At 45.8% G+C, this 15,060-nt stretch overlaps 1 protein-coding gene across 2 annotated transcripts in view; it reads left to right on the top strand.

The window, feature by feature from the left end:
- The first annotated feature begins 1,614 nt into the window (after positions 1–1,614).
- F11R (F11 receptor) overlaps positions 1,615–15,060 on the top strand; it is a 31,454-nt gene continuing 18,008 nt past the window's right edge. For both annotated transcript variants that reach the window (XM_082204325.1, XM_082204324.1), the window contains exon 1: positions 1,615–1,924. In XM_082204325.1, the coding sequence (XP_082060451.1) occupies positions 1,630–1,924 (295 nt within the window). In that variant the 5' untranslated portion in view covers positions 1,615–1,629. The remainder of the gene's footprint in view (positions 1,925–15,060) is intronic.

Raw genomic sequence — 15,060 nt, 5'->3', positions numbered from 1 at the left:
GTTTTGTTTAAAGCAAGAGGTCTTCAGCTTCTTCTAATCTAGCTGATCTTCAGGGCATAGTAGAATCTAGCAGAATAGGCTGCTAAACCAGCCCAGCCAGTCCCTTTGTTAAGGTAATGGCCTTAGCTGACCAGTTAAGTATTAAAATAATAATAATACTAACAGCAACAATTTTATTATCTGACTGGGTTGCGCTAGCCACTCTGGGGGACTTCCAAGAAATATAAGATGTGCAAGGGATTACCATAGAGACAAGGATGGCACATCATCCTAGGTGGGGTTGTGTATGGAAGAACTTTGTGTGAGAGTTTGGGGGATTGATACTGGAAGCTGCAGATACACAGAGCCGTGTCTGCTTCCCTGGAAATCCTAGCGGGGAAGCAAGATCTGTTGAGCACAGGGACCCCTGCAGTATTTTATTTTGTCAGTACTTTGAAAACCTCGATAAGCAAATGTTAAAAAAGAAAAGAAAGCACGCCACCTCCGAGGGCTGCGGATTTGGCTCACGGTTTCATTTTTCACAGTGGCCTGTGACTGACAGTAGCCACCAGAGGGCAGCAAATCCCGATTGATAGATTCTAAGAGCAAATTAAGAATTCTTCACCAAATTGGATTTTAAGTAAAACATGAATACCATGGTGGGGGAACTGAGTCCCTTTGGAGTTGTCTTTCTGATGCAAATAGCAGGCACCTCACCCCCAATCCAGAGTCGGGCAGCAATAGGGGTGAAGGGTTTAAGATTCCCACACCTGTGAGGCTCCAAACCTGAATAGTTCTCCTGGCTGAATTTGCTATTACTGGTAACCTAAAATACTTACAATCTCAAAGATTTGGGAAAGAGACCTTTTAGAAAAGTCAGCATATAAATCATGGATTTCTGTAGACCAGTATTTAAAAAAACAACACCTCCCTTTGGTTTGGTGGTTATGCATTTTATTTCATAAAACTTATGCATACATTGTTTGATTGTAACAAACAAAACATCAAACTGCTTTACAAAAAGAATAAAGCAGTAAAAAACATTGGTAGAAACAGCTATAAACAACCATTTCAAACTTTCAAAAAATTAAAATCACCACTGAACAGAAAACTGATTAAAATACAAATCTACATTGTTGTTGACATACGTCGTTCGAAATCAGCTAGACAGAGCCAGACATGGTGACAGGTGGGTGTCCTGCTTCCCCTCACCCCAAATCCTGGCTACACCTATGAAAGCAAGCTTTTGGAATATACTGTACTTGAATATGAGTGCACACGCACACTTGGAGCAATATCCTAAACTCTGGTTGGGGAAGAATCGGGGCGCCTAGATTTTTGAAACCCTCCTCCACATCAGCTTAATAACAAAAAAAAAGTTGTCTCACCTTTGCACATTTAATCCCCCCCCCCGAGGTTTCCCAAATAATCCTGGGAACTGTAGCTTCCCCTTCACTAAGCTACAATTCCCAGCACCCAGGACAAACTACAGCTCGCAGGATTGCTTGAAGGAAGTCATGCGCTCCAAATGCGCGTTGGATGCACTTTGCAGGCGTGATGTGGACCTGCCCCAAAGCTGGTGGGGTTGGGTGGGGGTTGAATCGGGCATTTCCTTTGCTACCTTGCAGGGCGGGAAAGCCCAAGTTGACAATGCTGGGGGTGGGCGTGGAAAGGATGTCTCTCTCCCCCTCCTCCAAACTCCAAGGAGGAGGCCAGGAGGGCGGGGCGAGTCTTTTCCACGCCCCCCTCCGCGCGCCTTTCCTTGCGGAGCGCTTCACCTGTGCGGGCGGGGCGGGGCGTCCTGCTCAGCCAATCCGGGAGGAGCTCCTGCTCACCTGGGCGCCGCTGCGCTCCGGCCTTGCTCAGTCGGTTTGTACGGCGGAGGAGGCAATGGCGGTGGCGGCGACGGGCTGGCTTTGGTGGGGCTGCTTCTGCGCTGGGCTGTGTGAGTAGGCAAGGGAAGTGGGTGCAGGAGGGGCTGGGGGGCTGGAAGGAACTTCCCAGGTGAGTGGGGCTGCAAGGAGATTTGGGGCAGCCTCCTAGGTGGGGCTCAGGACCAGAGGAAGCGGCCTTATACTTGCAACCAGACTTTGGGGTCCATCTCGCTCCATATTGTCGACACTGACTGGCAGCAGCTCTCGGGACCCTGCGGAGATCGGACCCGGAAAACTAGCAAAAAAAAATTAGTTTTCTAGTCCTTACACTGACCATTTTCCTCTTTCTCCACTCCTAGTCATTTCCTGTTGGTGACCTCTGTGGTTGTATGGATGAAATTTCTTAAATATTAATTATTTCTGTCCCCTTCCTCCCCCTGGCAAAAGAAACCTTGCCTGTGGGTTGTGTAACAGATCGAGCAGGCCTTGGAAAGGGAAAGCAAGCAGAGTTCCTGCCAGGCTCTCTCTGGCTCAAGCCAACACCCCACATTTCCCAGAAGTGCTTATTTTCCCCCACCATGGTTCGTTGCAGGTTGTGCCAGCCAGCCATCTTCTCTGTTTACTCAGGAGTAAGAGCCATAGAGTTAAAACAGGAGTGGAGGAGGGATGCTCTCTCAACAAAGTATGCACACCTCAGTTTGCAGCCAGAGACAGGGAAATTGTATTTAAATCATCTGTGTTAATCCCCTTTTGTAGGTTGGAAAGAAGCCTGTGTAGTTTTGTTAAATACACAGTGTGACGTTTCTTTCTGTTATCTTCTCCAGAGGGATAGGTGTGTGCATTTGTAGCAGTGCAAGCAAAGGATCCTGGGAACTGCAGTTTGTTCAGGGTGCTGGAGACTGTGGTTCCAGGAGATGGAAACTACAGATCCCAGAATTGTTCGGGAGATACCACGTGCTTTAAATGTATGATGTCGTGGGTCTGCCCCAAGAGATTTGTGGTACCTTAAAGAGTCACACCTTTTGTTACGGTGCTTAGATTTGGGGACCACAGTTCACCTCAGTGCATGGTGTGTGATCCTCAGATGTACGGATGTAAAGAGGAGAAAAATAAATGTTGGATTTAAATAGCTGTGGAATATAAAAATACAGTTTGTGACTATTCAGTGAGCGCTTAAATGCAGGCAGAAGGACCCTTTAGGGCAGCAGTAGCTGATCATCCCAACATCATATTAGCAATCCTGAGTAAACATAAGGTGAACCTTTGACTGCTTTTTCCCTTCAACCTTTGTCCTAATAGCAGAGGGTCATGCTCTAGGCATCTGATAAAGTCCACAAAAACTTTTACGCTGTAATAAAACGGCCAATTTTTTAAAAAAGCACTAGACTCTTTGTTGTATATCTTCCTGGATTTCTGCCTTTCTGTGGTCCTTTATCATTTGTTCTGAAAGTTATTTGTTTTTTGAGCCTATAGAAACTGTACCTTTTAAATATTAATTCAGCTGAATTACTCACACAACCACCCATTTCTTTTTTGGCTTCAGATAAATGGACAGATAGTTTATATAGAGCTGAGTTCGTGTTTAGATAGTGATGCCATGTGAGTTTGTAGAACTTCAATTGTAAACTTCCAAAGGTGTTTCGGTTTTTCTCTCTTGGTTGCTGAAGCCTTAAAATGGTGGTTTCCCTGCCGTGCTTCCAATATGAGAGAATTTATTTCCTTGATGAATCATTGTTTGAAAGTTAGACTTGCTGTTCCTTTCGTTCTTGCCTCTGCTGGTATGTGTACAAATATCTTTAATTCTCAAGGGTTGGCCTTGGGAGAGGTTTGGAGGAGTAGATTGCTTTGCTATTCCTACTTCTTTAGGCCTAGGACTCCTGGTGTGTGGTGTTGGCACCAAAATGTACTGTTTTCTTCCCAAGCTGTCTATTGCTAATTTCCTTCGCAGGCTGGAATTGCAGACACAACAGGTCTGTCTTGGCTGTTGCTTAGTATGTACAGCCCTGAATTTTATACTCTGTTCCTTCTTGACAAAATGATTGTCAGGAGGAGGTGTAAAGGCAAGCAGAATCATGTTTCTGTGTTCTTTTAAACCACACCCCGGGATTTAATGAGCGGTGAGCTGGCAGGGTGCCCCATGCCCTGATCTGTTCATTTCAAGCTACCCAAACAGGTCCACCTTGCACTGGGCTTTAAAAGCTTTTAATAAAGGCGTGATCTGTTCTCAGGACCTGATGCCTGTTATCTGTTGGCTCAGAGACTCCCGCTGAGTGCTTTTGCAGTGGGTGTGTGTATGTGTGGCATAGTTATTGACCAAAGAGAGAGAGAGCAAAAGCAAAGATCAGTTTTAGAAGCAAGCAGGGGGGTGCTTGTAAAGTTTCTGTATATTCTGGTTGGGGAGATGCTGGAAAGGCGACTGCAGAGGGCTCTCTTAAATCTGGAAGAGATGAGATGTGGAAATTGAGAATTATTTATTGAATGCTGCTTTTTGGATCTGGTTGCTATTGGTAGACAAAGTCCTTAACAACTTGGGACTGATTTAGCTGTGAGATTGCCTTGCCCCATATATGTTCATGCAATTGCTTCAGTCTGCAGAACAGGCGCTGTTACAGGTGCTACATAATACCGCATTTGTAAGAAATCGATCTTTTACTGCAACACCATCCACACTTTGGAACTCCGTGCCTATTGACTTCAGGCAGGGGCCTTCCTGTGCCTGCTGCAAATATCTTTGTTTACACGTGTCTACCCAGATACATAGAATGCTGATGTGTTTTTAGTTCATCGCTCATTTTAACCTTTTGAGTGTTTTATTTGATTTTACAAACAGTTGTATTGATTGATTCTTTTTGTAACCTGCTTTGGGATTTATTTATTTATTTTTTAAAAAAACAACCAGGCAGTATACAAATTCTGTGAAATAAAAACAAATAAGTAAAATAAACATATAACCCTCAATCTGGGTTTGCAGGCAGGGAATCAATTAAAAACTTTCGGGGTGGTTTAAGATAATCAGAAATCCTACAATGATCTTTTATTAAAAAGGAACACACAAGCAGCATCATAGGGAAGGTAAAAATATAATAGCAATAAAATGGTTCTGCAACCAACAGTTGCGTGTGATAATGTTTACGGTATTGGGAAACTATAAAAGGATGGGGCAACTGAAAGAGTCTTTTGCTGGCTTCCAGAGTAGGCCACAGGCTGGAGGATATCATTCCATCAACAGGGTGATTGCCAGAAGAGAAAAGGTCTGTTCTCGGATGACCAACCTCCTGAGCTCTGAAGGCCAGGAAAATGTGGAGCGAGGACTCTAGGAAACAACTTCAACGCTTGCCCAGAACTAGATGCCAGTGGAGTTGTTTTAGACTGGCAGAATGTGCCTTTTCCACCAGTCTGTGTCAACAGCTGCATTCTGGGCTTGCTTGTGATTCTGAGTAGACCTTAAAGGCAGCCCCTCATGAAGCGCCTTCCAGAGAGAGAAACAAGTAATTGATATTATTTTTACAGGATGTTTTCTAAAGACTTCGGGGTACCATACTCTGCCTGGCAGTGGGGATGGGTCACTGGAGCCTGATGCCATTCTCAGCCTCCTCCCACAGCCTGACTCCAAATTCTAGAGCAGGCTTTGGCACCCCTTACTTCCAGGAAGCTCAAACAATGGCAAGGAAGCTATCCATCTTTTGTTTTGCTCCAAGCACTTGACTATTAGGTGTAATGTTAATCTGCGAGAGCCAGTGTGGTGTAGTGTTTGGACCAGGATCTGAGAGAGCAGGGTTCTAATCCCCACTCGACCATGAAGCTCACAGGGTGACTTGGGCCTATTCCCCGTTGCTCAGCCAAACTCTACCTCACAGGGTTGTTGTCACGGTAGAATGGGGAGGAGGAAAAAAGCTATGGATGCCACCACCTTGAGCTCCTTTGGGATTGAAATAAACAAGGAAATAATCACAGAATTGTAGAGTTTGAGAGTCACCTAGTCCAGTCCCCCTCAATGAATGTTAAAATATAAAACAAAGCAGTCTGATGATTCGTGCATTGAAACAGAAACGCAATGTGCCTGTGGTACGTAAAAATGGCCAGGTATACATGACCTCAGCAAGCCTTACGGCAACCCTATGAGGTCAGCCAGTTCACAAAGGCCGTCCCACCCCACTTTTCAGTCACAATTCCTCCTCCTGCTGCCTTCTCAATATCCCTTCCGGTCCTTGGAGGTGTGGCCCTCTCCGCTGGTGATGGGCAAAGGATTCTTCAGAATGAGTGAAAACCTGTTTGGGAGACTAGGCTATTATTTCCAGAGGCTCATGTTGGGATAGATTCCTTCTGTCCTTTACAGAGGAAGTGAGTCTTTTTCTGTGTTTTAGGTGTTTCCACAGTATGGCTCACTCATTCTTTAGTCAGGCAGCACAGCAGTTTTCTGGGGTTATGTACGATGAATGCAAAACTACAGGGGCTCAACCTGCACTAGCCTGGTGCCCCCAGATGTTTTGGGGTACAGCCTCCAGCCAGCTTGGCCCTTTTGAACTACAGTTCCCATCAGCCTCCCCCTCCCCTTAGGAGGTAGTCCAGTGCAGTTGTTACTGGCTGGGTTTGGTGGGTGATGTAGTCTAATAAAGCATCTGGAGGGCACCATTTGCTCTGCTTATAGTTGAATTTCTGCCATATCTAGTGGTTTTCTGCATCTTGGAGAGTGGAGAAGAATTGGTGCCCAAGATTATGTTTGGGGACTGTGGAGTTGGATTTAGAACAGAATATAAGAAGAGGCTGCTGGATGAGGCCAGTGGCCCATCTAGCCAGCATCCTGTTCTCACAGTGGTCCACCAGATGCCTCAGTGGGACCTGTTTGTCCCACAAACAGGGCCCAAGCACAAGAGCAAATACCCTGTCATGCCGTTTCCAGCAACTGGGACTCAGAAGTATTGCTTGGCTCCAGCCATGGAGGCTGAGCCTGGCCATTGTGTCTAGTAGCCATTGATAGCCCTTTCCTCTCCTCTCCATGAATTTGTGCAATCCTCTTCTAGATCCATCCGGGTTGGCGGCCATCACTGCCTCCTGCGGAAGTGAGTTTCATAGAATTACGTTATTCCGTCCTGAATCTTCCAGCATTCAGCTTCATTGGACGTTCACAGAGAGAGAAACACTTTTCTTCAATTTCTCAATGTTGTGATAATTTTATAAACGTCACTTCTAACTCGCCTTTTCTCTAAACTAAAAAGTCCCAAATACAGCAGCGTTTCCTCATAGAGGAGTTGCATTTCCCGGATCGTGACTCTCCTCAGCCTTACTCCTCTTCTTCTTCCTTGCTGGTCCAAGAGGTTGGATATATTTTAAATAAATAAATAGCCTGGGTTGGACTGTTTAACACCGTGGATTAATTATCTACCAAGCTCCTCTGTTGCAATTGAGTCTGGGGAGGGTTGTTTGGTTGTTTTTTACACAGAGAAGGATCTCTTTCCCTCTCCCTCCCTCCCTCTCTCTCTCTCTCATTGTGGGCTGTATCACTGATCAAATATTTGAGCTGGTCTTGCCAGTGTTGGACCATCATCCTAGACAGCCCATCCGACCTATCCAATAAAGCACGTCCAACTCCCAAGAGATTGCGATCTACTCCCAGTATAAAATAACTGGCAGTGATCTACCCATTGTCATTGGAGGGAGGAGGAGCGTGTGTTTCTTAGGGAGGATCGCCCAGAGTTGTTGAGCTGGGGGGGAATGAGAAAATACGCTCACCACAAACAGCAACGATCCCTATTGCACACAGCACTACAGCAAGCATTACTTCCGCATTCCTAATACTTCGTAGGAGGCGGGGACATTACTTGCCCACGATCAACCACAAATAATGTGCCATCTACTAGGGACATACAGGAGATCTAACTGTCGATCGTGGCCGACCGCGAACATCGCTGCAATACAGCATCCTGCACTATACATTTCTAGAACAGTATCATGTCACTTTAAACACAAAGAACCTTAAGAAATGTAGTTTGTTAACTTTTCTGAGGGTTGTTCCCCTCCCAGCACTACAGTTCCCAGTGTTCCCTTGGAGGAGGGATTGATTGCTAACCCACTCTGGGAATTGCAGCTCATTCTGTGGGCACATCCACACTGTACAGTGGTACCTCAGGTTACATACGCTTCAGGTTACAGACTCCGCAAACCCAGAAATAGTACCTCGGGTTAAGAACTTTGCTTCAGAAATTGTGCTCTGGCGGCGCGGCAGCAGTGGGAGGCCCCATTAGCTAAAGTGGTGCTTCAGGTTAAGAACAGTTTCAGCTTAAGAACAGACCTCCGGAACGAATTAAGTACTTAACCTGAGGTACCACTGTATGTTTAAAGCACATGGCTTCTTCTTAAGAATCCTGAGAGCTGTAGCTTACCTCTCACAGAGCTACGATTTGAAGCGTCTTTTAAAAACTACAGTTTCCAGGATTCTTGCTGGGGGGTGGGCGGGGGCTATGTGTTTTAAATGTATGGTGTGGGTGTGATTTAAGGAATAAAAGTATCTCTTTCAAAAAAGGTCTTCTATTGTCTCCATTTCCCCCCTAACTAAATAGCCTCAGGTGTATCCCCCCCTCCACTTCAAATTTGTTTAAGGGCTGGCTAGCTAGCTGACTGATCTTCCACTGTATCTGGCCTTAGTAGCCAAGGGACCATCCAGCTGTGTTAACATTGTTTATGTTCCTCCCTTCCCTTTAGGGATCCTTCCTTCCCATTTGGATTCAGAGTTGTTTGTGCTGTTTGCTGGCGCTTTTAATGGGTATTGAGTACCGTATGATCGCATCTGGGGGGGCGATTATGTTCTGGGGGTGCCGCATCTGCACAAAAATGTGTATAATGTTAATTGAACCCAGAACCGTCCGCATCCAAAGCAGATCTGCCCTACCCCAGAGCTGCATACATTCCCCATGCCTTTTATTGCCCAGGACATCGAGCAAAGCAGTCAGGCTTACTGTGACTCGGCTTTAAAACCCAGGTGGGAGTTTCATGCCACGACCCAAAATCAAAAGTACTTTAATTGACTATGAAAGGCAGAGTAAAACCTTTTCCAAACCTTGGTGACTCTCAGTGCTTCTAATGCCATGAAAGCATGAGGGTGCGACTCTATAAAGTCGCTGTCGGAAGGAGTTTTAAACTCTGGGGAAACTGGTTTTGAAGACTTAAATGAGTACTCCAAGAAGTCCTGTCAGGGCACCAGGATTGCCTCATTTTTTCGCTGTTTTGGTCGTTGCTAATTTAAAAAAAAAAAAAAAATAGGGACGCAGGTGGCGCTGTGGGCTAAAGCCTCAACGCCTAGGGCTTGCCGATCGAAAGGTCGGCGGTTCGAATCCCCGCGGCGGGGTGCGCTCCCGCTGTTCGGTCCCAGCGCCTGCCCACCTAGCAGTTCGAAAGCACCCCCGGGTGCAAGTAGATAAATAGGTACCGCTTACCAGCGGGAAGGTAAACGGCGTTCCGTGTGCGGCTCTGGCTCGCCAGATGCAGCTTGTCACGCTGGCCACGTGACCCGGAAGTGTCCCCGGACAGCGCTGGCCCCCGGCCAATAAATGTGAGATGGGCGCACAAACCCCACAGTCTGTCAAGACTGGCCCGTTCGGGCAGGGGTACCTTTACCTTTTAATTTTAAAATATTCAGCTCTGTAAAGGAAGGGTTTGTAGGGCAGCAGAGATGGTTAATGAGGAATCTACTGGGTCTTGCTGGATTCCAGCTCCCATCATTCCTGACCATGCTGGTCTTTATCCTTGAGGTAAATCAAAGCCCTACCATAGGGATTACCATCCAGTTTCCAGCTGACCACCTGCTGACAGCTACAAATGTACACTAAATGAAGTGGTCTATATTTCCTGTTAGCCAAGTACAAAGAGAACACCTTTTTTGTTTCAACAACATTTCCCCCCCATTCTAAAATAGTTATACCTTGCCTCTTTGGGGGAAAGGCTGCTTCAAGATGGCTGACAAGGCCTTAAGTCGGCCTTTATCCACCTGACACCCTTCAGCAATATTAGAAACTCAGATATACTGTATAAGCTAGGTGCCAAATGGCTTCTTAAACCAGGGTTATAATCTCCAAAATGGAATGTCTAGTTGCCATTTTGGGACCAAACGGCTCGAAAGTCGTATTTTTCAATAGGGCTTTCTGGTTCCTGAAAGTCGTTATGATTGTGCAGATAAAATACCATGGATGGAATTCTACAGGATGTGTTGTTACTATGTGAAAACAGGAAAGATCCAAGGATCCACCTCCAGATGGTGGAGACATTAGGGACCATCTTGTTGTTGCCTAGGCATCTTCCCTACATCACAAATGGCCGATAGCCAGGAACAAAATGCGCCTGGCAAATTTCAAATGCTGCCCTTCATATACTTTAAACCACAGCTCCCATCAGCCCCAGCCAGCAGAGGAGCTGTAGGCCAAAAATGTACTCCCATCCCATGAATTGATGTAATCCCCTTAAAGCCAGTTACTGACATAGTTTTCTATGTCTCATCCCTCTTTGGAAATATCTCAGTTCTTTCGCCACAGCTATTTCTTTGTGACAGGGAGTTCCGTAGTTCGTTTTTCCCCTCAGGATGAGTACAGGCATTGACTCTGGAGGTACAGTGACTCGGCTGCCCCATTTTAAGCAGATCCAAAGGCTCAAAAATAGAGTAGCGCGGCCTCAAATGTTGTCAACCCATGGGCTACTCTCCTACTATGAGAGATGAGGAGCAAAGCAGCTGCAAACTTTTTTCTGGGATCCCCCACGCTTGCTTGTTCATATTAAGCCATAATTTGGCTTGGCATTACCTGTGAACCAGGTCACTGTCTCTAATAACATGGCAGCTCTTCCAAAGTTGCTTTGCTGAACTTTTTACCAGAGACCGTTTTAGCTGGAGATGCTGCTGACAGTATCTGGAACAAAGCAAGTTCTCTTACTACTGAACTTGTGCCTCACCCCAAATTTCTCCCTTCCCCTTAACCCTATATAGATGAAAGGAGCAAGCTGCAAGCCATATTCAAATATTTGACTGTAGGATTTCAACTTAAGTGGTATAATCCTTGTGGTTGTCTCTCAGTTTAATCTCTGCGCTAATATCTGATGTTGGTTCTCCAAGCTGGGCTTTTTTACACCTGCCCCATTGAATTTGCAAGTTTGCAACAGGCCTTTGTGTGTGCCCTCCCCTTGCAGAAAAGCAGCAGCAAACTGTAGATGCGGATTGTGATTTACTGAGTGACAGTCCTGGCTTCCAGAGGCTCCTGTTTCACAATCTTGTGAGTTAATAGGTAGCTCTTTTCTGCCTCTTCCTCCACTGTGGCCAGGTCCAAAGTTAAGCAGCTGCAGGGAAATGGCTTCTGTATCATAAAATCCCCTTCTAGGACTTAAGGTCCAGAACTAGTGCCACAGATCACTTCCAAAAGTCGTCTTGCAGCTTAGATGTTTTGCAGCTCAGATGGATGCAAAGAGTTGTTTATGTGCTGCAACTGACTTGACATGATTTTAAACTTATTTCCTATCACATCTACATTCCACCTTTCCTCCAGGTACCGAAAGGGTCCTCCCACAAACCATTTTTTCCCGGCAGATTTGACTGAGAGATAGCGACTGCCGAAAGGTCACCCAGTGAGCTTCATGGCTGAGTAGGGATTGAACCCTGGCCTCGCAGATCCCGGGCCAACTGCAACGCCGCAGTGACTTTTGAAGCAAGGGAAACCATTTCTGATAGGGATGGGTGGATTTAGAGCAACATGGCCCAGTTTCTTGTTTCTGGAATCCTGGTGGGACCACCCATTTCAAAACTGAAATTGGCACCTTCTGAATCCCTGGGCAGTTCAGGTGTGGCTGTTTGTGGGGTGCTGAGTCACGAGAAAGTGCTGCACATCATTCTTTGCTTGAATCCCCAGTGACCAGCCTGTGGTTTCCTTAAAATGATGCAGTCTAGCTTCTCTCCACTTTGTTTGGGACCCCTCAATGAGCGAAGGGGTTACAGGCTCCTGCCTGCAGATTCTCCCCTGGAAATGCGTGTTTGCATTTGTGGCATTACAGAGATAATTTTATCTAAGGGACAGATTGCTTTTTTTGGACCTTGTTTTGCCAGAAGCCCTCCCCCCTCCCCCTCCCGCTTTTAGAACTAAAGCATCAGGCAAAGTTACAAGGCCGTGAATGTGTGTGCCTTTCAAATGGCAACAGAGATTCACTGGTTGTCCACTGACTTCTTTATTCTGTTAAGAACGTTTGCTTTTGGAGAACAGGGTCTCTATTGTGTGCCATTTGCTTGCCTTAGAACCAAAGGACCTTTTGCTCATGTTTCCTGAATGAGCAATGCATCTGTTTCTAAAAGATGTACAGCCCACCCCTATAAAACAAATGCAAGGCAGTTCTGCCAGCCAATTCTTGTTACATTTTTAAATTTACACACACACACCTGCAAAAAAACCCAAAAAACCAACAGAAATCCTGAGCAGGATACTTGGGTACAGTCAACAGAGCAAAATATTTTAAAAACCAGAGTGTTGTGTGTTTCTTAGGGTAAGGAAGACCAAGAACGTTTCTAATGCCATTTAGTGGGATTTAATTAATTAAGTGCATAAGAAACCCTGCAACATTCTTCCAGTGAAAATAAGGATGTCCTATCCCATTGTTGTTGTTTAGTCATGTCCAACTCTTTGTGACCCCATGGACCAGAGCACGCCAGGCCTTCCTGTCTTTCACTGCCTCCCGCAGTTTGGTCAAACTCATGCTGGTAGCTTCGACAACACTGTCCAACCATCTCGTCCTCTGTCGTCCCCTTCTCCTTGTGCCCTCCATCTTTCCCAGCATCAGGGTCTTTTCCAGGGAGTCGAGTCTTCTCATGAGGTGGCCAAAGTATTGGAGCCTCAGCTTCACGATCTGTCCTTCCAGTGAGCACTCAGGGCTGATTTCCTTAAGAATGAAGAGGTTTGATCTTCTTGCAGTCCATGGGACTCTCAAGAGGCTCCTCCAACACCATAATAATAATAGTAATAATTTAATAATTTAATAAATTTAATTATTTATACACCACCCATCTGACTGGGTTGCCCCAGCCACTCTGGGCGGTTCTCTCTCTCTCTCTCTCTCTCTCTCTCTCTCTCTCTCTCTCTCTAACATAGTAAAACATTAAACATTGAAAAACTTCCCTATACAGGGCTGCCTTCAGATGTCTTCTAAAGATATAGTTACTTCTCTCCCTTGGCTCAGGGGGATTGCATAACTCCGTACCCTGCAACATTTCTCTGGTGAAGATAGGGATGTCCTAAGGAAAAGGAGGATTCCGGGATCAAATCAGAAACCAAGACTGCTTCTGTAAATCCTGTAAAACACTCGTTTCATTATGTGTTTTGCTGCTTTTATTTTTCCCCTTGTGCTATCTAATCTCTTATTTATTTGAAAAATGCAAACTCTGTTGCATTCCTCCCCCTACCTGGAAAACTGTTAAAACAACAATGTTTACTTAGAACTGAGCACTTTCATGGGCCCAGGGGTGGGGCATGGGTGCATTTGGCTTGGGAATTACTGCCTGCCAGCTAAATTACCTGATAAAAGCAGCTGAGGATGGAAATGAGGTCATTCTGCAGAGCCAGTGGTTTGAGTCAGTTTCTTCTGACACGGAAGTGAAGTGAGTGAAGTGAGTAATGAGTGCGTGGGTGCCCAGGGGCAGGGGGAGTGAAGCTGAAACTAGCAAAGCCAGAAATTCCACCAGGTGGGTTGAAGACCAGTTAACCTCCTCCTGACTCCTCTTTCTGCTCCATCCATGGCCCTTTGTGTGGGAGCCTCTCCTTCCCATTGGCAAGTTATTGCTGTTTTTAAAGTCCCATCCCACCCACTTTCTGGAAGTGAGCAGTGGATGGCATATTCATGCTTGAGAGAAGGTCTAAACTACTGAGCCTCTTGGGCTTGCTGATCCAAAGGTCGGCGGTTCAAATCCTTGCAATGGGGTGAGCTCCCGTTGCTCAGTCCCTGCTCCTGCCAACCTAGCAGTTCGAAAGCATGCCAGGGCAAGTAGATAAATAGGTACCGCTGTAGCGGGAAGGTAAATGGTGTTTCCGTGTGCTCTGGTTTCTGCCACAGTGTCCCGTTGCGCGTGAAGCAGTTTAGTCATGCTGGCCACGTGACTCGGAAAGCTGTCTGTGGACAAACACCGGCTCCCTCTGCCTGAAAGCGAGATGAGTGCAACAACCCCATAGTCGCCTTTGGCTGGACTTAACCATCAGGGGTCCTTTACCTTTTTACCTTACATGAACCAGTGCGAAGGCTCTGCAATGCTTTTGAACAGAAGGTGCAGAGTGAGAGAACTGGTTTGTTGGAGCACCCTGTCAATTAGAGAGTGTTTGGAGGTTGAACCTAGATGAACCTTATCATTTTATGTACTGTGACTTGCCATTGTTTTATTGATTATAGTTTAGAAATTATTTATTGTAACTGTTGAGTGGATTTCTGTTTAACGTTTATATGTTATTATTATTTAATACTTTTCTAATGATTGTTGAATGTTACTTTTTGATGTAGGTTGCCTATTTTAAAGTTTTATAATCACATTTTTGTATTGCATTGGATTGTTACAAGTTGTACATTTTTTGTTTCTTCAGCTTGTAAACCGCCTTGAGTATTGTAAGATAGAAAGGGTTAAAATACAAATTAAAAGTGATGATGATGATGATGATGAACGTTGGCCTTTGACATCTACAATATGTAGCTCTTATGCACTACATAAGAACCCAAGCAGAGGCCAGTGGTCCATCTCCTCCAGCATCCTGTTCTCACAGTGGCCAACCAGATGCCCATTGTGTGAAAACCCCCGGGCAGGATCCAAGCACAAGAGCCCTCTCCCGCCCTGTGGCTTCCAGTGACAGGCATTCAGAAACGTTTAATGCTCCCAACTGTGAAGGCAAAGCGTAGCCATCATAGCTAGTAGCCTTCTCCTCTGTGAATTTGCCCGGTCCTCTTTTAAACCCACCCAGGTTGGTGGCCATCACTGCCTCCTGTGGCAGGGAGTTCCATAGTTTAACGATGCACTGTGTGAAGGTTGTGGTCCAGAATGTCCCGAGAGCGCCAGCTTGGTGAAAGCTGCCCTAATAGAAATAAATGTACCTGTAGCAGGGCAGGGGGAGGGGTGTGCCCATGTCCCAGCAATCTTCCCAGCATCACACAGGATCGAGAGACCTGGTCATACGGGGGCTGTTTCTGTTTTCACTGAACACTCCTTCATCAA

Source organism: Podarcis vaucheri (assembly GCF_965113315.1).
Source record: "Podarcis vaucheri genome assembly, chromosome: 16".
In the NCBI taxonomy this organism is placed as follows: domain Eukaryota; kingdom Metazoa; phylum Chordata; class Lepidosauria; order Squamata; family Lacertidae; genus Podarcis; species Podarcis vaucheri.
Note: the sequence above shows the minus strand (reverse complement) of the source record. Positions and strands in the feature narration are given on the sequence as shown.